At 35.1% G+C, this 23,217-nt stretch overlaps 1 protein-coding gene across 1 annotated transcript in view; it reads right to left on the reverse strand.

Moving 5' to 3' along the window:
* Window positions 1-23,217, reverse strand: part of KTN1 (kinectin 1) — an 88,317-nt gene that overhangs the window by 34,762 nt on the left and 30,338 nt on the right. The window contains exons 11-27 of the mRNA XM_027770432.1: window positions 22,948-23,016; window positions 20,331-20,368; window positions 19,563-19,653; window positions 19,119-19,187; window positions 18,593-18,630; window positions 18,359-18,440; window positions 17,801-17,869; window positions 11,418-11,452; window positions 10,650-10,740; window positions 9,920-9,988; window positions 8,514-8,551; window positions 7,738-7,828; window positions 7,521-7,589; window positions 6,370-6,407; window positions 5,389-5,479; window positions 3,914-3,951; window positions 1,352-1,442 (exon numbers count right to left, since the gene is read on the reverse strand). Coding sequence (XP_027626233.1) covers window positions 1,352-1,442; window positions 3,914-3,951; window positions 5,389-5,479; window positions 6,370-6,407; window positions 7,521-7,589; window positions 7,738-7,828; window positions 8,514-8,551; window positions 9,920-9,988; window positions 10,650-10,740; window positions 11,418-11,452; window positions 17,801-17,869; window positions 18,359-18,440; window positions 18,593-18,630; window positions 19,119-19,187; window positions 19,563-19,653; window positions 20,331-20,368; window positions 22,948-23,016 — 1,107 coding nt within the window. The remainder of the gene's footprint in view (window positions 1-1,351; window positions 1,443-3,913; window positions 3,952-5,388; window positions 5,480-6,369; window positions 6,408-7,520; window positions 7,590-7,737; window positions 7,829-8,513; window positions 8,552-9,919; window positions 9,989-10,649; window positions 10,741-11,417; window positions 11,453-17,800; window positions 17,870-18,358; window positions 18,441-18,592; window positions 18,631-19,118; window positions 19,188-19,562; window positions 19,654-20,330; window positions 20,369-22,947; window positions 23,017-23,217) is intronic.

Here is a 23,217-nt window from a genome sequence, read left to right on the forward strand (position 1 = left end):
GGGTTAGAGGGGCAGGGCACATTCACGCCCATCATTCTGGCTGGATGGAATGTTGGGGAAGACAGCAGAGTGAGACTCTGTTGAGGGTGTCTGTCTTTTTCTTTCTCATGAATGAGAAGAAACTTTTTAAAAACAATAAAAATTTATTTTTATTGGGAAGGGAAAAATGCAGGATAAATGAAAGAACAATTCATGTACAAATGGCTTAAACATATGCTTAACTTCTTTCACTATCAGATGCAAATTAAAAACAGCCCTACTATCTTTAAAGTCTAGTATCAAATGTTTTCATCTTTGTCTGTATTGGCGAGGAAGAAAGGGAAAAATGGCCTTCTATTGCCAAATATAAGTTTATAAAATACTTTCACAGTGTGATTTAGCATCGTCTAACACAATTAATAATGAACCTATTAATACTTGAGAGAGGGAATGTGAGGGAATGTGACAGAGCCAACCCTGGAGGGATGAAATGTGAGCAAAGTCAGTCAAAAACAATATGGGCTTCTACAAATTTGTCATCACTTCTAATCAAAGTTGTCTAAGTACTTAAAATCCTGACTACAAGGGAACCAGCAGTTAGCGTAATCGCTATGTCGCTGGACTCCCACGTAGTCGACAGCGGTTCGCGTCCCAGACCCAGTGGCTTAAAACTCACGCCAGGCGCGTGTGCGTGCGTGCCCAGGATCCCAAGAGGAGAATGGAGGAGAAGGGATTGCGGCCTGACCATCCCCCCTGGGGGATGATTTCTCACTTTCTGTCTCTATGTCTCTCTCTGTCTGTCTGGCAAGCACATGCGCCCTATAGCAAAAACCTCTCCAAAAAAAAAAAAAAAATCCTGACTACAAGAAGGTGAGAAGATACTATTTTTTTACACTATCTCTTTCAACACACACATACACAAACACACCTGCATAAAACTTTGACTTGACCCTGAATCTCATTTCTAGGGATTTATAATATAGATAAACTAGCAAAAAGTATCCAAAAGGTACATGCGAGATATTCACTGCAGTACTGTTTGTAACAGAAAAAAACACCCTAAATAATCTAGGTATACATCGACTGAGATTAATTATATAAATGACAATATAACATACAGTACCATGAAGCTATTAAAAGTTAAAGGCAGGAATGTGCTTATATGGGATATTTTTTTTAAAATGCACTATTAATTTGGGAGGGAGGAAGTAAAATATAAAACTATAGTAGTTATCTCTGAAGAAAGAGATCCAATAGTATCTGGGGAGGAGGAGATTCACTCTGTATTCTATTTCCTTTGTACCAGTTAAAAAACTTTTAAAACATATAAGGACAATTCACATAATAATTAATGTTAAGTAGTCATATTCACCTGCAACAGCCTTGTTTTGCTAGAAAGATCACTCTCCCTCTCTTTCAGCATAGCTTCTATTCTCTTCTTTTCATTTTCCTTTTCTTTTAACCTAGAATTTTACAAAGAAGTTATAGTTACTAATGAATATAAGGAAAACCAGATTCCAATGAATTGCCCTTAAGAAAAAAGATGATCAAAAAAAAAAAAAAAAAGCCTACCAGATCTTTCTCTTTCACTCCATATAATAATTTCTAAGTTCATTTTTTTAAGATCATCTTAAAAGACAATATTTTCAGGATCATTTTCTCAGTCAAGTACATCCTAAAACTGCTATAGCTAATGTAGTATTTAACATTTCTTGAACAAATTTGGCTTCATCTAGGAGTAAACTAAAACAAAGGCTAAGAGCAAAATTGTCTTCATTATCTTGTTATAAAAATGACCACTTAAAAAAGTTTTACTCCCCAAAATATTAGCCATAATATATTGATTCTGAAAACTACCACATGCCCACCCTTGTGCTGAAGAGATGCCATATATAATTTAATTTGGTTCTCCCTTACCCAACCTAGATGTAAATCTTTCTCTGTCTAGCCCAACTGAATCCCAGTTGCTTTGTCATCATTAAGCAACAAAACTCTAGCTAATATTTTACACCCTAAAAGGAGCTATTTCCTCTGAGGAGGAACCCATTCTATCCATTTCAGTATCCCCAGTGTCAGAGGCACATAACAGACGTAGTATTTGCTGAATTGACCACTATTTCTATCTCACCTTAACCTAGAAAGAATTTCAAGATGCTTACAGGTCTACATGAAAAATGACAAAACAGGGACCAGCAGTTGGCATAATGGCTTTATCACTGGACTCCTATGTAGTAGACCGTGGTTCAAGTCCTGCACCCGGTGGCTTAAACTCAAACCGGGCACGCGTGCATGCATGCCCAAGATCCCGAGAGGAGTGGAGAAGGGATTGTGTGCGGTCATCCCCCAGGGGGGGTGATTTCTCACTTTCTGTCTCTTTGCCTCTGTCTTTCTGGTTGAGCGCACGTGCCCTATAGCAAAAACCTATCCCAAAAAAAAGAAAAATGACAAAACAGTATACACAAAGAGTAGGGCTAAAGAATGAAGAAAGAAAATCTTAAATGCATATTAAGTGAAAGATGATCTCAAAAGGCTACATACAGTATGATTCCAACTTTGACATTTCTGGGAAAGGTGAAATTATAGTAACAGTAAAGTCAGTAGTTAGTTGCCAGGGATTCAAGTTAGGGGAAGGAGTAATAAGGGTAGGAGTTGAATAGGTGGAGCACAGATTTTTAGGGCAGTGAAACTATTCTGTGACACTGTAATGATGTACCATACATTCATTTAAACACCCAAAGTGAACCCTAAAGAAAACTATAAACTTTAGTTAATAACAATGTATTGTTATTGTCTCACTAATTTTAACAGATATACCATGCTAATGTAAGATAATAATAGGGGAAATGGGTGGGATAGGAACTCTCTGTACTTTTCTCTTTGTAACTCTAAAAATGCACCTCTCCAAAATAAAGTCTATTAATGAAAGAAAGAAAGAAAAAGGGGAAAAGGGGAAAGGGAAAGATAAAGGGAAAGGAAAAGGGTAAAGAAAATGTGAGGCAGAAACAAACTTGAAATCACTTTAATGATCTATATACCTATTACAAATAGGCCACAAATGTGTCTCTAAGCTTTTTATTAGTGAGAGACAAGCACCTTAAGAGTTATGCAATGTCTATAAGATAACAGTTGTACAAATGAACAGTCTTGATGCAAGAGTAATCCCCTGTTTTCATAAAAACAATGACTTAACAGTCTTAGTATCGTACTTTTAAAGGCACAGTTTCAAAGGATTGCTTCTTAAAACAAGTATTAATAAAGACTGATGGCATCACATCAAAGAAAAATTCCTTAAAAGTAATCCTATAGGAGTCCTATGAGATGAGGTCCAGATAAACCTCACCACTGCACAATTAATGAGCTTAAAGGAGCAGATACTATAGGATAAAAGATTTCTTAGGATGAACCTCTACAAAGACTGATACCTCAGCTATGCAGCTATACTGATCTGATTCAATATGTTTATTATTCATCACAGGATAACTAACAGGACAAGTTCTATTCTCCCCATAGGCAAGTCACTATCAATATTATAGAAAGAGTCAATATTCATTATCAAGTTTATGGCTAAGATTGTCTTCTGGTTAATTCAGAGATGTTATTCTTTCAAATAATATTTTAATCTGAAATAAATTTAATCTCTATAATAACCCATACTTTGTTCTAAAACTACTTTATATTTGCAGAAAAAATATTTGAGAAAATGGGTTCGATGAGTTTGGAAAGGATAAAGTTCGATGAGTTTGGAAAGGATACATGACCTCTGTTTTATTTTATCAAAGATTCATTTGCTTCTAGACTAGATTTATTTGCTTCTAGACTGTAATTCCTACTTAATAAGTTAATGACATAAAAGGAACCTAACATAATATTCAAGCATATTTTGGAAAAAAAAGGTTAAGTTCCTCTTCAAAATGCTGGCTAAAAGTATACTTACACAATCTCGAGTTCTTCTACTTGTGATGCAGAGCATGCCTAAGAAACAGATTCACATTTTTAATGCTAACATAAAACAAAACAGTACTACAACACACACGCGCGCATACACACACACACACACACACATATATGTATATATCATAATCTCCACCAAAAAAATAAAAACACAATATGGTAGATGAAGCCATTTATAAAATAAAACAATGAGTTTTCTTTATTAAAATGAATTTTCAACATGTATTTCAATATTTATCAAGCATTATACACCAATTAAACACAGATAGTTAAGGATAAGTCCAAAAGTCCATTTGAAAAAGTAAGGATAAGAAAATGCTTTTAGGGATAACAAATTAGGTAGATAAGTATAATCTGACATGAATAAAAGTTAACTTATTTTAATAACAAAACTACGGTACAGTGTAACTTTTCTGGCAAGGAAACTCAGGATATATTAACTTCTTTACTTTCCAGTACTTGAAGTAAAGATTCCTCACTCCTATGTAGTATGCTGGAAATTTGTTTATACTATACCTCTTTCAGATTATGTTGTGCTATCTTCTGAACATGCACTTTTAAAGACTCATTTTCTTCTTGCAGATCCTTAAAAAGAATAGGTGTGAATTAAACTGATATTCAAGTATAAAAAAGGTATTTCTTACTTATAGTTTTAAACTGCTCACCTGTAACCACTTCCCTCTATTAGCTAGGTCTTTTTCCTTCTCTTCCAAAAGAATCTTCATGGAGTTCATCTGTTCCTCTTTTCCTTTTAATCTGACAATAAAGCATTAAGAACTATAAATGACAATGTTACATGATCATAAAAAGTAAAATTAGGGGCCAGCAGGTGGCACAGTGGTTACGGTGCTAGACTCCCATATGGTCAACTGAGGTTTGAATTCCAAACAGCTTGGAAATCACATGGAGCATGTGTACATGCCCAAAAATATTTCGAGAGGATACTAGGGGAGAAGGGATTGTGGTGTGGCCATCTCCCCTAAGGGGGTGATTTCTCACTTTCTCACTCTCTCTCTCTCTCTCTCTGATGAGCACATATGCCCTATGACAAACACCTTTAAAAAGAAAAGAAAAAGTAAAATTCATGGAGACTAGAAAAGTTTATTTGAGGTAGTACCCACTGTCCAAACTAACTAAAATACACTAGAAATTATTTTAAGTATAAATGTTTACAAGACTTGGGAAATAATCAAATTAGAAAGGACAGGCTGATCAAAGAAAATCATCCTAGGATGGCTAAAGAAAACCATCCTATCACTGAAAATTCAGATAATGAACATGTGAGGCAGTTCTAATCCTAAATCACCCTAAGTCAAAACCAAAATATTTAGACAGCTTATTATAACTAGTTTGGGTATAAAATATACAGCTCATTTCACATGACAAGCAAAGATAAGCAATTCAGTTTAAGGTCATATTCCGATTATAAATCATGACTTATAGTTTTAAACTGCTCACCTGTAACCACTTCCCTCTATTAGCTAGGTCTTTTTCCTTCTCTTCCAAAAGAATCTTCATGGAGTTCATCTGTTCCTCTTTTCCTTTTAATCTGACAATAAAGCATTAAGAACTATAAATGACAATGTTACATGATCATAAAAAGTAAAATTAGGGGCCAGCAGGTGGCACAGTGGTTACGGTGCTAGACTCCCATATGGTCAACTGAGGTTTGAATTCCAAACAGCTTGGAAATCACATGGAGCATGTGTACATGCCCAAAAATATTTCGAGAGGATACTAGGGGAGAAGGGATTGTGGTGTGGCCATCTCCCCTAAGGGGGTGATTTCTCACTTTCTCACTCTCTCTCTCTCTCTCTCTGATGAGCACATATGCCCTATGACAAACACCTTTAAAAAGAAAAGAAAAAGTAAAATTCATGGAGACTAGAAAAGTTTATTTGAGGTAGTACCCACTGTCCAAACTAACTAAAATACACTAGAAATTATTTTAAGTATAAATGTTTACAAGACTTGGGAAATAATCAAATTAGAAAGGACAGGCTGATCAAAGAAAATCATCCTAGGATGGCTAAAGAAAACCATCCTATCACTGAAAATTCAGATAATGAACATGTGAGGCAGTTCTAATCCTAAATCACCCTAAGTCAAAACCAAAATATTTAGACAGCTTATTATAACTAGTTTGGGTATAAAATATACAGCTCATTTCACATGACAAGCAAAGATAAGCAATTCAGTTTAAGGTCATATTCCGATTATAAATCATGAAAAGACAGACTTCCCATCTTACCTACTTCCCACCAAAAAACCCATGGGTTAAAACCTAATAAAAATCATAAAGACTTTGATATAATTTGCTATTTTCTAAAATATTGCTTAAAATCAAATAAAAATAAGCTAAAATTTTATTATATTAATACTTATATTTAACTTATGGAAAGGAGATAATTAAAAGAAAATGAGAGAAATGATACTTACAAGTTCTGAAGCTCTTGAACTTGAGAAGCAATAGATAACTGAAACACAAAAGACACAAAACATTATACACAATCAATTCAATGTACCTTTTTAACTTTTATGATAAAAATCTTTATAATGTGTACTCTTCAAATAACCTGATCCTAGATGAATTTTTATGCCAGCATGAGATATGCTGTGATTCCTTCTCTTGATTGCAATGACAGTAAAAGTAACAAACTACAAATATCTGAGGGTTGAGGGAGAGTCAATAAGGAAAACAGTTATGAGTAAGTATAAGTAATGTGATACTCATAAAACTGTGGAAATTAAAGCATTAACTAACTTGCCATATATTTCCCCACCCTATCAGAGCTCTTCTCCACCTCTCAGTCTTTGAGGCTAACTACTCAACAGTACTCTATGTTACCCTTTTATATAATCTCCTTTTGTTAAAATACACAGTCCAATGATACCTTTGCTCCCTCATTCTCTGTTCGTAGCCCCTTCGGATCTTGACTGAGACGTCAATTTCTTAGGAGGAGACTTTCCTGAACTCTCAATCTACATTAGAGAAGCATAACCTTTTTATCATACCTCAACACTTTAACTCCAATCAATAGCGTACTGCTTTGATAAGTAGGAGGAGTTCAATAAATACTGGGAGATGAATAAATCACCTATTCCAAGCAACCTCACAATTTTTTCAATGAAGTCTTATTAAATTCACCAAATCCATCTGTTTCCAATAATCACATCTACCTCTGAAATCCTCCAATGAAACTTACATTTTGTTCTACAGAGATTGAGCAATATAAAGCATTTTGGTTCATGTGGATTAAAAATAAAGAGGAAGGTAAGAGAGAGGTAGGGAGAGAAGCTAAAAAAGATTTACCATAGTGGTGTTTTTTAACTTGACAAACTAAAATAAATATTAATAGAGAAAACTTTACAGAAAAGAACCCTGACCAGTTAATAATTTTAAAAGATACATTGTTTGAAATATCAAAAACATTTTCTCAAATCAGGCAAAAAATAAATAGCACATAACAATATACTCGCAGCACACCACTACAAGATTTTTTCTGAGTAACAATAAAAAAAAACAAATAGCTCATAAATAACATACACACTAACAAATCTGACATGCTATATGGCTCTGGGGTTTTTACCTGCTGAGCCTGTTCAAGGTGGATATTTCCTATTTCTTCTTTTAGAGCCTCTATTTCCTGTTTCAAATCCTTAACAATGACAAAACAGACAAGATTGGACAATGGAAACACAGAAGTTGACATAAGATGCAATGCGCAGACAAACACATGAAGTTAAATGATATTGACTAAAGTGATAAACAAAAAAAAAGACACACAGTTCTCTCTATCCCAATACCTGAACAGTTTTCTCCTTATTAGCAACTTTGAGAAGTTCAGCTTCCAGAAGCTCTTCCACAGACCTGATCTTTCCATCTTTCTCATGGATCCTTAAAGAAATATGGTATAAACTTGAAGAAAAATCACGAAGATCCACATGATACCAAAATGTGAAAAGGCTCTCCAAATCAAAACCTTCCTATTTTAAGTAAAATAGCAACATATCTTTGCAGACAGGAAAACAACAACAAAAAACCTAAAGTTCCTCCTAAATGAGGATTAACCCAATTATCAGATAGCTGGAGCCTTATTCACACAAGGAGAAGCTGGTGATTTACATCAAAAGTACGTAAGGAATATAAGATTTGAGCCCTAAAGAACACTGGAGACACTCAAGTTTTATTTAATATTGAGTTCCAGGGCTCTGAAAGCTACAGTAGAACTTAAATACAATAATGGCATTCAACAACTCAAGAAGAGGACACATGTAAGGAACTGTTTTCTCTATCCAAGATAACCTGTTCCTTAATGGTTTCTACCACAGAAACAGAAAATATGCTATTTGATACCATAAGAAAATAAATCAGTAGTAGAAACAGATTTTTTAAAAATCACATTGAATTTGGGAAAAACATAGCTAAGTTCACTTACTCCAACAGTGAAAGATTCAAGTGTGAAAGTTCAACTGAACAAACATTTATCAACTGTCCCAACTGCACAACAGAACTAGATTTGTGAGCACTAAGAAAATCAGTCGAAAAACAAAGACAGGTTTATAGTCATGTTATCACTTACACTCTCTTAAGTTCTTCAACTAGAGATGCAAAAGAAACCTAGAAATAGAAAGGCAACCTACTTAGTATTTTGTTCAAAATATGAACGAGTTAGAAATATAAACATCTATTATCTTTAAGTTTTCCACTATATCAAAATCCCAATGGGAAAACTAAATACAGGAATTAACTTTTTCTAAATTTTTTTTTAATGTCATAGTGTTAAAAATGACTAGCATGTTAAAAGTAAACTGATTTTGGCATAATGGCTATGTTGCTGGACTTCCATGTGGTCGACTGCAGTTCAAGTCCCAGACCTGGTGGCTTAAAACTCACGTCAGGCACATATGCATGTATGCATGCCAAGAATGGAGGAGAAGGGACTGCAGCATGGCCATACCCCCTGGGGGGGGGTGATTTCTCACTTTCTGTCTCCCTGCCTCTATCCTTCTGGAGAACACATGCGCCCTATAGCAAAAACTGATGGGGAGGGGAAGTAGACTGTTTCAGGGGCCAGCAATGGTATAGCAGTTATGTCACTGGACTGACTCCCACAGTTCGAGATCCAGACCTACTGGCTTGAAATTCATGCCTGGCACATGTGCGTACTTGCCCAAGATTCTGGAAGGAAAAGGGACTGAGGCATGGCCATCCTCCCACCCCCAGAGGGTGATTTCTTACTTTCCCTCTCACTGTCTCTCTCTTTCTCCAGCAAGCACATGCCCCTAAGGCAAAAATCCTCTTTTTTTAAAAAAAAAAAAAGTAAACCGTTTTCAGCATACTTACTTTAAGTATAGGCCAAAACAAAAATCATTAAATAAATGTTAAAATTATTTGACTAAGGTGCCAGCAGGAGGCATAGTGGTTAGGGCACTGGACTTCCACATGGTCAACCATGGTTCAACTCCTGGACTTGGCAGCTTGAAATGCACTGGGGGTATGTGCATGTATGCCCAAAACCCCAAACGGAGAATGAAGGAAAAGGGATTGAGGTGTGGTCATTTGCCCCTGAGGCATGGTTCTCACTTTCAGTCTCTTGTCACTCCAGTGAGCACGCATGCCCCATAACAAAAATATCTCTCAAAAAAAAAAAATTATTCAACTAATTATTCTAACCAGAAAACACTACAAAACTGCCTAATTTCTGGCCACCTTTTTTACAATTATTTAGAATCTTACTTTATATTTGTATACACAAGACAATGATGTCCTACCTAAAGTACCCTACACTGTGCCTGGAATATAGTCAGTATTCAGTAAATTGCACCCACATATTACTGATAATCAAATCAACAATAATTGATAGATTAAAACCATAATTTACTATTCCACCTTGGAGAAGGAAGAATAGGCAATAGACTTGTATGTTGTTAGGTAACAGGTTTATTAGTTATTTAAAAGAACTGTACAATCAACAATATACATTACCTGATCATTCTGCTTAGCTTTTAAGTCTTGAACTTCTTTTGTCAGAGATGAATTTTCTGTTCTTATTGCCTTTTTCAAAGATACATAAGCACAACATACTTTTATTTTCAGAAAAAAATAAGCTATCTTTCAAAGATACATTTCCGTTTTTTTATAACTGCTTTTTTATCCTCTACAGAAGGCTCAGAAATCCTATTTCTTCTGTATGTCTACAATTCTACAACTTCTACAGTTAGCCAAAAGGATTTCTAATTCAATCATCCCGCATATATTTCGATGTTTAATTCCGCAACCTCAAAAACACACAGTCTACCATTGGTTCAATTAGACCATGGCTCTCTCTAAATTCAAATACTTCTTTTAATTTACCTCTACCAACAACTCCAACTCTAATCAAGATAGTTGAGGCTAACGATAACCATGAAGTAGAACTCCAGTCTCTTCTTTCTCTGGCCTCCAAAAACATTTCATGAACTTAAGTATGTATAATTATGGTTTAGTTATAATTTGGACAAGGATGCAAGTGGGGATGTATATATTAAAAATTCTAACAGTAGTATCTACCTCATTAAGGCAGTGAATACTATAATTAACTATAAAAAAGACAAATTTATAAAATGTGAATAACTTACGTTAAGAGTTATTGGGAAAACCTTACATAAATTACAGGGAAACCCCTTCCTATTCACAGAATAACCATAAGGAAAAATGAATCGATAAGATGCCTTACGATCAGTTCCTCCTCTTTAGTGGCCACCTGAATAAGTCCAGTTTCAAGTAATTCTTCTACAGTCTTTATCTTCTCATCCTTTTCTTGAAGGCTAAAATTATAAGTTTAAGCTATCTTTATCTTATTAATATCTTTCAAGGTAATTGTATCATTCCTAAATATTTCACATGGATCATCAACTTTGTCCATCATTATTTATAAATGCTTAATTTTAGAAGGCTTCTGAGGAGCTTTGATCATGGTCTGGGGATATTTTCTCTTTACCAGTAAGTAAAATGTGCTCAAGTTATGCATGTTTACATGCCACCCTGAACAAGTCAATCGTCACAAACAACATCAAGAAGTGTAATGTAATATGAAATAATTGATGGTATATTCTTCCATAATAAAGTGCAAAGAAAATTTTTTTTCAGTTCTGCTATAGGGCAAAAGGGAGGGGGGAGGAGAAGAGAAAGAAAGAGAAAGAGAGAAAGTGAGAAAGCCTCCCCAGTAGGGGATGGCCACACTGCAATCTGTTCTCCACCATTCTCTTCTCAAGACTCTGAGCACACACACACATAAGCCTGGCATGTTTTTCAAGCTTCTGGATACAGGACTCAAAATTATATAGTCTGTCATATGGGACCCAGCTGCCCTAAACACCATGCCACTGGCTGACCCAAGAATTTTTAAAGTCTTGGTTAATGTACCAATAGTTAATAATTCTGTTATCTCAAATTTGGTAGGAAAAAATTACCAAGATATAAAAAGGAAATTTTAAACACTTACCATTTTTCCATTTGTTCCACAATGTCTTTATTAGGCTAGAATAAAAATCACCAGAGAATGTTTAATTTTACCAAGTTTGCATAAAGGAAAACTAACTTAGAAATAATACTGTGAAAATTTTCAAGAGTTTCAAATAGATCTAAAGTTTAGGAAAGTGACTCTTATTTGAACATTGCTAATAATTAAAGAATTATTTAACTCAGAAAACACAACAGAAGAGATGCATCTATACAAAAGACAAAGGAAAAAAGTATAAAATAGGCTCATAAAATGAATTAGTATCTTATGAATAATTTTTAATCACTATAAAAGATAACCTTAACTTGAGGATAAAAGAGCATTTGTCTCACTTCCTTTACATTTAATTTTTCCAAAACAAAAAATTCTGAGGCTCTAAAGTCTGGCAAATCAGAAAAGAGGCTTTTAAAAAAAATTGATTTCTTTTTCCATAGCCATATATGACATTTAGAGTCAAGTGCACAAATCCTATTTACAGCACAATAAATTTTTTTCAAGTTTATTTATTTATTTCTTCCATTGAGTGAGACACAAATAGAAAGAAACAGTACCCTATGGGGCCAGCAGGTGGTGTGGTGGTTAAGACGCTGGACACTCCCACATGGCCAACCAGGGTTCGAGTCCTGAATCTGGTGGCTTGCTTTCTCACTTCCTCTTTCTCTCACTTTCAACCTCTTCTCTCTCTGGTCAAATTAAAAAATAAATAAAATAAAATAAAATAAAAAATTTAAAAAGAAAAAAAGAAAGAAAGAAAGAAACAGTACCCTCAACAGGATCTTGGCACTATGATCGACCCCTAGCTTCAGAGAGCCTCAGATCACTGACACATACCCACCCAACAGTGTACTCAGAGAGGTCTCCAGATGCAAACCCAGAACCCTTCTACATGGGCCAGCCTTGCAAAGCATCATGCTTAACCACTGCAACACTGTCCTGTTCTGATAGATCAATGAATTTTTAATACATAAATATTACATAACCACCACCCAGACCAAGATATAGAATGGTTTAAAACTGACTGTAAACTGTAGAAGCAATAAACACAACAAGTAAACTGACACCTCTTTGACTTTTCTCCTGTACCTCCCAATACACACACAAATTCTCACTATTAGAACTTATTGTGGGGCCAGCAGGTTGCATAATGTTTCTATCACTGGACTCCCACATAGTTAACCATGGTTCATGTCCTGGACCTGGCAGCTTAAAACTTACACCAGGTGTGTATGCATGCATGCCCAAAATTCCAAGAGGAAAATGGAGGAGAGGGGATTGTGGCATGACCAACTCCCCTGGGGGTGATTCTTCGCTTTCTGTCTCCCTGGTGCGCACACACGCCCAATAGCAAAAATCTCTCTCTCAAAAAAAAAATCATAAATCTAGAAGTTTAGCTTCCCTTCAAGGCAGTGAAACAGTCTGCCTAAACAAGTTTGAGGCTTTTCTCCTTAAACATGCTAATATGGAGCAACCCAGAACTAAGTAACTTTGAAGCAACCCAAGGCTGATAACTGCCTAAACATTCTGTTCCCTGTGAACTAACTGTCCCTACCCGGAGGCCTTAAGCAAGTTAGACTCCCTGCTTTTCTGCCAGCTCTGTATTAGGGCAGACACTAAGCACCTTCCTTAATAGAACACTCCAAGCTGCTGAAACCACCCCTCCCCAATTCACCCATAAAGGCTGTGTCCAACTCTCAGGTGGGGCCAGAAATTCACAGTATTAACTTCTCCGTGCCTGCTGGCATAATACACAATTCTCCTATCTCTCTGGATGCTGTTTTTCATTCCTCGGTGTCTAGTTTTCTACAATGATCTCCTACTGCCTGTCTCCCCAACTCGCCTAATTTTGCTAGTTTTTTTTTAGCTTTTTCCTCAATTTTTCTTTTCTTTTAATTACCAGAGGGCATTTAAACTCACCAGAGAAAGAGAAAGAAAGAGAAAGCATCCCCCATGACCACCCCCCTGGGAGTAGCTATGCCATAATCCCTTCTCCTCCATGTATCCACCTTGTTGGGACTTGGGGTATGCATGCACATGTACCCACTGTATTTTTCAAGACACCAGGGCTGGAACTCAAACTGTGTGTAGCCATGTGGGATCCAGCTTCCTTAATGACTAGGCTATAGGGCTGGCCCAGTTTTTTTCACAGTCTTATTACAACCATTTTTCACAAATAATGTTAAGTTTTTCAGTTGTAAAATCCAAGTCCTAAGGTTCCACCTCTACATTTCCAAAAGAAACCCCTTCTCTTCAATGCCTATTTAGGCCCTCAGCTTTATTCAGATACCATGATATCCTATTTGTGCTCTTTGCCTCTGGCTCATAAGGATAGTTCTGTGAAGAGGATAGGAAGAACTTCCCAAGTAGGGAAAAACTGCCCTACCATCAGAAAAAAGATAGGAGCTGTCAAAAGTATATTAAATCTGCTTCACAATGTGAAAAATAAATCATGCAGTAATAGTTCACAAATCCTTGATGAAGACAATTTGGTGTATTTTTATTTTTAATGCATGCCATCTCACAAAAGAACTTAAACATTAAGTGTAAGTTATCTGCACCTTGATTATTAATTGTATTATACCTTTAATCAGTCCTATGTACTTCTCACCTGATTCTTCAAAAGAATAAAAAATCATATTGCATTTTCACTCAAAAGTCAGGATACATACTACCTCTCAAAAGTTTTACCTTATTCTGAGTAAATGAAACCTTAGTAACTAATTTATTTGCATTATCTGATCATTCAGAGGCCTACATCCAAACAGAGCCCTCCCTTCTCTAGTGTATAAACAAGTTACTTTGCCTGGTGCTTTCTACACTGAAAAAAACAACTTAGCACCATTACCAATTTTTTTCTTCAATAAGCTCAACCTTTTCTGTGTGCTAATAGGTCTGAAATTTTTATATAACAAACTGTTCACTTCTCAGCTATTACTTGGAATCCCAAACTCTGGATAAGAAGAAATGTGGAAATGGGGCCAGCAGGTAACATGGAGGTTAAGGCTGCTAGATCCAATGTAGCTGGGTTCCACATAGTGGACTCCTCCCTGACCTGGTGGCTTGAACATCACACCAAGGGGACCAGCAGGAGTTGTGGTGGTTAAGGCACTGGACTCCCACATGGCCAACCACTGTTCAAGTCCCGAACTTGAAAGCTAGAAAAATCACACAGGGTGCTTACACGTGCATAGCCAAAATCTGAGAGAAAGCGTAGAGGAGAAGGGAATGCAGTGTGGCCATCCTCCCTGAGGGGTGATTTCTCACTTTCTCTCCTCTCACTGTCTATCTCTGTTTCGCTGGTAAGCATACCTGCCTACGGCAAAAAACGAGAAAAATAAAGAGAGGGAAAAAAAAGAAAAGAAAGTAAAGAAAATCACCCAGGTGTATGTACATGTGTGCCCAAAATCCTGAGAGGAGAATGGAGGAGAAAGTATTATTGTCTTCCCTGGGGAGTGATTTTTACTTTCCCTCTCTGTCTCTGCTGTCTCCTATGAGCACAAACAGCCAATAGTAAAAGCTTAAAAAAAAAAAAAAAGTGGATATGAAAGAAATTTAAATTAAACTAATCTTTATCTCTACTTTCAGTAGGAACAGCAATAAAAATGACTAGAATAAAAGCCAAAAAGCTGATTCTTTGGTCAGTCAAAATTAACAACTATAACCAAGAATATAGTAACAACACAGTCACACAATTTCTAGAATTTAAAGAAAAGGCTTTCAGAACTAGAATCATTCTAAAAAGTATTCAATAGCAAATCTTAAATTAGTACCACAAAATTAATTCCCCTTCTTTTTTTTAAGATTGTATTTTATCTTTATTTATTTATTTTATTTTAATTTGACTGGAAGGGTCGGGTGGTGGGGGCAAACAAGCACCAGATCAGGGACTCGAACCATAGTCGCCCATGTGAAGTCCAGCGCTCTTAACCACCATGCCACCTGCCAGTCCGAGTTCCCCCCTTATCAAATAATTCTTCTAAATAAATAAAAAATATGTGACTATAAAATTTTATTCTGTGGACTATTAAATATTTTTCATGAACAAAAATCTATCTCAAACTAAAAGTTGTCATTTTAACAGAGAACATCTAAAAGTGCATAGAAATCTTACAATAGACAAAATCTGACTCAATAAAACAGAAATAAGAGAATTTAAGAAATAACAATTTCCACAAATGCAACAGAAAAATATACAAAAGATATTATAATAGAATGGTAATCCTCAAGGTATCATGCACTCTTAAAGAAAAAAAGACTTAAGGCTGGTAGTTTTAGTCTTGTTTAATAATGAAGAATGCCATTTTTAGTAAAGAATAGAAGTTTAAAAATTTTTAAAGATACAGGTTTGTGTTTAAAACTAGGAAAGAATTGCCATTACTAGATTACTAGAATTCTAGTAGAGATTTGGAAATTTTAGGTATTGTTTTATCTCCATGAGGCTTATTTTAGAAAGTTTAAAACTTTGTATAGCTGTGTTACTTAACAAGGATACATCCTGGAAAATGCACTGTCAGGCAGTTTCATTGTGAACATCACAGACAGTACTTACTAGATGGCACAACCCTATTATAATCTTATGGAATCACCACTGTATTTGCATTCCATCACTGACTGAAAGGTTATGTGGCACATGACTAAATAATGAATAGATGTTTCAAAATTTCTGGTAACTAACACATGAAAAGTGTGCTTTTCTGGGTAAGAATACACATACAAAAAAAAAAATCTATTATATTTTACCTAAACCAAGTCAGCAATGTTGTGTCTCATAACTGACATTTTACTTAACATGAAAAACTATAAATACTGCCAACTAAGGTATAATCAGACACTGCAGGATACATCCAGATCTCAGAGACAGTAAATGGAATAGAGCAGGGAGACTTACGATGGATGAAATAGCATATTTTTTTAGAAGTTGTACCATAAAAAAGGGAAATAGGATAATTTTAAATAAGACTTAAGTATCATTGGATTATCATCCCTTTAACATCTTCTCTTCTTTAGTCTGCAAGGGTAAAGTATATACAAAGTAAAATAGACTAAGTAAGCAAAGCACTTAATATCATGGGGGGAGGGACAGTGCTTTACTTCCTCACAAGTAAGCAGACATTAACAAAACACTTCCAGCTACTTACACCAATTCAGTATCTGCAAAAAATGTAAATTTTAAATAAGAAAAAAAGGCATATACTGCTAAAGAAGGGCTATGATTTGTTACAGCTTATATTTCAGTTTCTAACTGAAGTACATTCTGAAAAGTTAATATTAGAGACATGCAAAATTTCTATTCTAATGTGCCATTTAAATCAAGAGATTCTAGGATATCTTTAAAACTATAATTTAAAGAGTTGCGTAGGAGAAGAGTATGAAGGTAACACTTACGAGCAGTCAGAAGAGATACCATTTGCCTCTATTTTATGGGGCCAAGCTTATTCAGAGTTGCTACAGTTTTTTGGTTTTGGTTTTTTTTTTTTTTAATTTCATTCATTATCATTATTATTGAGTCATCAGAAAAGTCATGAAAATGAAAATTATAGAAAATACATCATGACTTTTCCGATGACCCAATGTTATTTTTAATTTGACCAGAGAGAGAGAGAAAGGAAAAGTAAAAAGCAAGCCACCAGGTCCAGGACTCGAACCATAATCAGCCATGTGAGAGATCCAGCACCTTAACCACCACACTACCTGCCAGCTCCAAGAGTTGCTACAATTTTGATAGCTTGCTCTAAATACAGAAAGAGTGGTAGTGGTATAAGATAGAGACAAACAAATATTCTAAGGGAGAGAAAATAAGGTTTACATGCCTTCTGTATGGAAAACATTAGGCTAATAGCATTATATACACAAGCTTCCTCTAACAACTTTATGTTTATAAAGCATAAAGTCAGTATTAAAGACTCAGAATGAGGGATATCAGCAATGTTAAGCAAACTGATCAACATCACTCTGCTTTTAAGTGCTGGCAGCAGGTTTAGAACGCATTCTCTATTTAAAATTTCATGTTGCCTAAAAGAAAAAGTTGAAGCTACCAAAGTTTAATGTAGAACTTTTATCCAAATGTATCAAAACAGTTTAAATTATATTTATGCATTTTATTTTATTTTATTATATTTACTTTATTTTATTTTATTCTATTTACTTTGCAGGGAAGTACTTATGAAGAGATTTGCATTAGCTCCACCTCAGGGAAGAAAATTTATAGTTTCCTTAATTTAGATACTTGATAAGCACAAGATGACTAGAAACATAATTAAAATACATAATAAGCTTAAGTAAAAATTACCAGTTAGTGAGTTGGTCACCAATAAGAAGAATCAAATTTGCTATGCAATTTCTACCCTGTAATTCATGGAAAGCCTTACCTGTTCAGAAACAAGAGTTTGGAGCTTCTGAACTTCTAATTTTAATGCTTTGTTCTGGTCATTTAGAATCTGGAAAAAAAGAAACTCAATTTACTATTTATTAAAAAGCAATAAACCAATCACTTGAATGAGTTTTTGAACAATCAAACCCATACTACAGCATTAACTATGCATTAAAGTCACAGGTAAGTCGTATAAGAATTCGAATCTCACTGAACATAGAGATGCACCCAACAATCAGAACTCGAACTGGCTGGCCAAGACTAGAAACCAGAACTACAGCAACCATGGAGACCGGTAAAACAGCCATAAATACAAACTACCAGTTAGCTGCAGAAAAGCTTGGTGCAAAATAAATCTCAAAAGTCTGTTACATGAACAAGAAAATCTAGGCAAAAGGTCTATTAAAAAATTATCTGTTTGCCTATGTCTCCAAATAAACTATACAAATAGGGTTTCAGAGTGACTTTGCATAAAAAGTGGTATTCCAAAGCTTCAATTAAAAAATTTACACAAGGTTCTTCAAAGAAAGCTGAGAATACAAGCTTACTCACAGACCTTAAATTCTTCCATTTTGTTGGAAATTTCATGTTGTAGCTGCTCTTCAAGTAATCTTATTTTATCATCCTTAACATGAATACTGTAAGAAAAAAACTATTAAAATACCTCAACATTCAGAAAATTTATATAAATTATGTGCACTACTATCAGTTATAAACAGTAATATTTTGCAACAATTATATCTGAACATAAATATATGAATGACTCTATGAACAGCAACACTTGAATCACCTTTTTTGCATCTTCTCTAATTCACGTGCAGCAGCAGCCTGTGTTTGAAATGAGAAGAAAGTTAAATCATTTCTCAGGAAGTACTCAAAATTATTCTTTCACTAATTTTTTTAGTATTAAAGTCATATTTTCATAAATTATAGCAATATTATACATTTCTGCACTATGTTTTGCTATCTGCTATTTTTCACTTCTAACTGATCAACATTTATCCTAATAAAAAGTGTGTTCTTTTTGGATTAAACAGAAGACTAAAACAAGTCAGCACATTAGACTGTTTTAACTAATTCATCTGATATATCAAAGTAATGATCCGTTAAATTAAACATTAATTTCCACATGAAAATAACATTTATTTGAGAGAGTTATGATGAAGAAAAGAGGCTTTCAACAACATACCACACGACCAAGTACGAATAACCATCACATGTGTAATCTAAGGGAATAAGGCTGGCACTCACAACATAAAGAAAATAACAGGAAAGAACTGAATTCGGAGGCACACGCTCAAAAGCAGTAAGTCTACCTGCTCATCTGTCAGGGCCTGTAATTTCTGTACTTCAGCTTTTAACAAGAAATTCATATTCTGTATATCCTAGGACAAAGAAAAGAATATTATGAAGATTTAATACAATTCACTCTGAAGTTTGTAAAGCACCTCTTCTACCTGACAGTTAAGCAAAGGTCTCAACTCACAAATTTCTTGAGAAAGAGAAACCTTCGATCGCTGTTATTTAATACATTCCTCAATAAAATTATTGTGAATAATACCATTTAAGAAAACCCCTTTGATTTTTTTCCTCTCAGAGAGCTAAAGAAGATTTTGTAGCTTAAGAGATCCTTCGAATGAGTCCCATAATATTTTCCATTCTTCATACATACTCATACTGATTATAACGATCAATGAAATTCAATTTTGAGTTCTATAAAATACTGCAGCCATTTCTAAGAATTACTGGAATTACTGTACCTTAAGTTCTTCCTCTTTACTTGTTAAATGATCATGCTCATTTGCTAAAGAATCTTCAGTCTGTTTTATCTGCTTATCCTTTTCTGCAATCCTTTAAGAAAAAGTACATTTGTAACCTCAATAAACACTTAGAAGCCAAATCATAAAGGATTAAAAGCCTATAGAGTAACCCTTATTTAAGTAGTTTCTTATTGGCTGTACTTTCTATTTCAATGGGCCCTTTAAGTTTACTAATTCATTACTGAATGATACAGTCATTACTAAAACTCCTTTCAATATATAGCCCTATTTTAAAATGTGAGGTCAAAAAGGTTAACCAAACTCTTTAATTAAGCTCACAAGGCTGGTGATGTCAAAACTAGATTTCGGGTCTTCTGAACACAAGTGATCTATGTCTATGCAAACTTACACAACACAGAAAAAAACAATTTTGTTTTGGGTTACTACCACATAACTATAACGTATAAGACACAAAAAGTTTCTTCTACTACTATCTAAACACAATTCCCTCTTCCAAATAACTGCTAACCCTCAAATTAAAGGAAGTTTCCCTAACTCTTTCTATGATTAAGATATAGAAACAGAATGTGTAATGTCTAGGGACCCAACTCACTTGAGGAAAAAAAAGAACAAAAGTTGCTCCAAATTTAGTTCAGAGTATTTTTCAATCAGTTCAGAGTATAAAGTTAATCATAAGTGTTGTATCTAACAAGTATCAGTTAGTGGTGACTACACAATTATAAGAGAAGTGTGGAAAGGCAGGCTTACACTTTATGTAATTCTTCTGCTAGAACTGAAGCGGAGGTCTAAGAAAGAAAAACAGTGTCAACATAAAAGTATTAGAGAAAGTTTAAAAGTTGTACAATAAAAATCACAACAGAGCTCTAAACATTAAGAGAAATTAATGAATATAAAGTTGTTAAGTAAGCATCCAGCCCACAGTGAGTGGCTACCATTCTGAAAGCAAGTTTGATCACCAACAGGCAGTATTATGGAATTACGTATCACAGATATTTAGAATAAAACAAATTGACAATTTTGAAAACTACATAACCGATTAGCAACATATACTTGGGAAAAATAATCACAAAGGCCCTTCTTCATCCCTGTACTTCTTTTCCTTTGTAATAGCTTTCAATAAGGAAATTATCTACTTCATGAGTAAGATAATTACGTAGTTTGGCAACATCGAAGCTCATTTTTAAAAAAATAATTATTTACTTTATTTATTCATTCATTTATTTTTTAGTTTGAGCAGAGAGAGACAGAGAGTGAGAATGAGAGGGAGAGGAAGTGAGAAAGTAAGCCACCAGATTCAGGACTTGAACCCTGGTTGGCCATGTGGGAGTGTCCAGTGCCTTAACCACCATGCCACCTGCTGGTTCCCCATCTCATTTTTACTTTAAAGGTACTACTCCATAGGACCAGCCACCACAGCCTCGTGACTGAAGGAGCTGGATTCCTGCAATTTGAATCCAAGTCCAGTAGGCTTGAAAAACATGCCAGGCACATGTGCATGCAGGCCCCAAATCCTGATAGGATGGAAAAGTGGAGAAGGAACTGCAGCATGACCATGTCCCATTGGGCAGTGCTTTCTTCCTCTCCCTGACAAGCAGGTACACCCTCTGGCAATTAAAATGAATAAAGAATGACACTACATAGTATTCTCTAAAATATTTCATTCCTCATAAACTATCTAGAGCTACCTCTCAGCTAATAACACTATGATCCAATTAGAGTTGATAATTTTCACGTACATACAAACACCATTTCCTATATTAAATAATTCTTTTCCAATTATTAGGTCATTGGAAAACTCATGATGTATTTTTCTGTTTTTCTATGCAAAAAATGTGTCATGACTTTCTCAACAACCCAATAGTTTTAGACCATATTTTCTACAAAGAAAACAATTCAACAAAAAAAAGTTTCACATGCTGAAAGCCTTGGGGAGTTTGAACTTACCTGAATTTTTAAGAACAAGTTGTCAACATTAAAACCACTTTATGCAGGAAATTGAGGCTTCCATTCTACCCTAACAGTTTTTGCTACAAATAACTTTTAAAAAATCTACATTGAAACTGAAATTGAAATTCAGTTATATATAAAATAAAAATGAGTACTTGGAAGTTTTCACTCTTTTTTCATGATGTGTCATTTATATTCTAAAAACTATATATAGATGTACATAAAAGATCTTCAAAAGTTCACAGAAGATGCATACTATGAAAAAGCTATGCACTTTTTTGAGGGGGGACAGGGATAGAGGTTTTTGCCTTAGGGTGCGTGCTGGGGAAGAGAGAGAGAGAGACAGAGACAGTGAGAGGAAAAGTGAGAAATCATCCTCTGGGGGGATGGCCACTCCACAATCCCTTCTCTTCCTTTCTCCTTCTGGGATCTTGGGCATGCACACACACATGTCTGGCAGGAGTTTCAAGTCACCAAGCCCAGGATTCAAACCAAGGTCAGCCATGTGGAAGTCCAGCAACATAACTGCTATACCATCTGCTGGCCCTGCTACACATGGATTTTGAAAATTTTTTGTACCAAAATTAATTTATACTTTAATTCCATTTTCCATGGGCTTACTGAAATTCATGGGTGTGTGAGTGTGATACAATAGGACCAACCAATGTTACCAAGAATAAACAGGTCTTATTAACCTTGTAAAACTTTAGATTTATCACTAGTTAAATTGAAGAATAATTTTTTTTTCTTTTTTTGTGGAGGTTTTTGCTATAGGGCGCATGCGCTTGCCAGAAAGACCGAGAGAGAGAGTGATAGAAAGTGAAAAATCCCCCCCCAGGGGGGATGGCCACATCGCAATCCCTTCTCCTCCATTCTCCTCTCGGGATCTTGAGCACGCACGCACATGCGCCTGGCGTGAGTTTAAGCCACTGGGTCCAGGACACGAACCACGGTTGGCTACATGGGAGTCCAGCGACATAGCCATTACGCTAACTGCTGGTCCCAATTGAAGAATAAATTTTAAATTGGTCCTTTAGCAAATGTAAACTGAGAACTACAGTTAATATATTGCTACCTCCTCAGTGTTTAGAGGGTTTTTCCATGGCTAGTCACTATTTAGAGAATTTTTATTACATAAGCTACTATCGTAGATATTATGTGGCTAATCCCCATCTTGTGACAAAATCAGGGATGTTTTCCTCATATAGTAAGAGCTCTCTAATTACTCCCTTTCTATTAGTTGGACTTGGATTTCTTTGTATTTGCCCACAGAACTTTGCAGAGTAGTTAGCAGGCACGACTGTCATACTGATTCATGACTAGTCTCCCAACTCCTAATTCAGTGGTTGGAAATGAAATGACTGTTTGAATGGCTTGGAAAGTATTATTAGAGAAAGCAACAAAAAATAACCATTACCTGGGCTGCTATCTGGGAATGGAACTGCTGAATTTGAGCTTTCAAAGCCTCATTCTGCTCCAAAATATCCTTTTGTAAAAGAGTAAAACCGGTGTGTATTAATAAATACCCAATGTATATAAACACAATCAGTTCCAAGAACATCTATTTATCTTTTAAAAGCCATTTTTAGATTCCAAAAGGAATTACTTTCAATGATTAGTCATTCCATTCTGAGTTAACTTATAAGGTTAAAATTAAGAATAGGTGTGCCATTTCTATGAGAACATA

This window comes from Tupaia chinensis, unplaced genomic scaffold, assembly GCF_000334495.1.
Source record: "Tupaia chinensis unplaced genomic scaffold, TupChi_1.0 Scaffold000133_1, whole genome shotgun sequence".
NCBI lineage: Eukaryota > Metazoa > Chordata > Mammalia > Scandentia > Tupaiidae > Tupaia > Tupaia belangeri.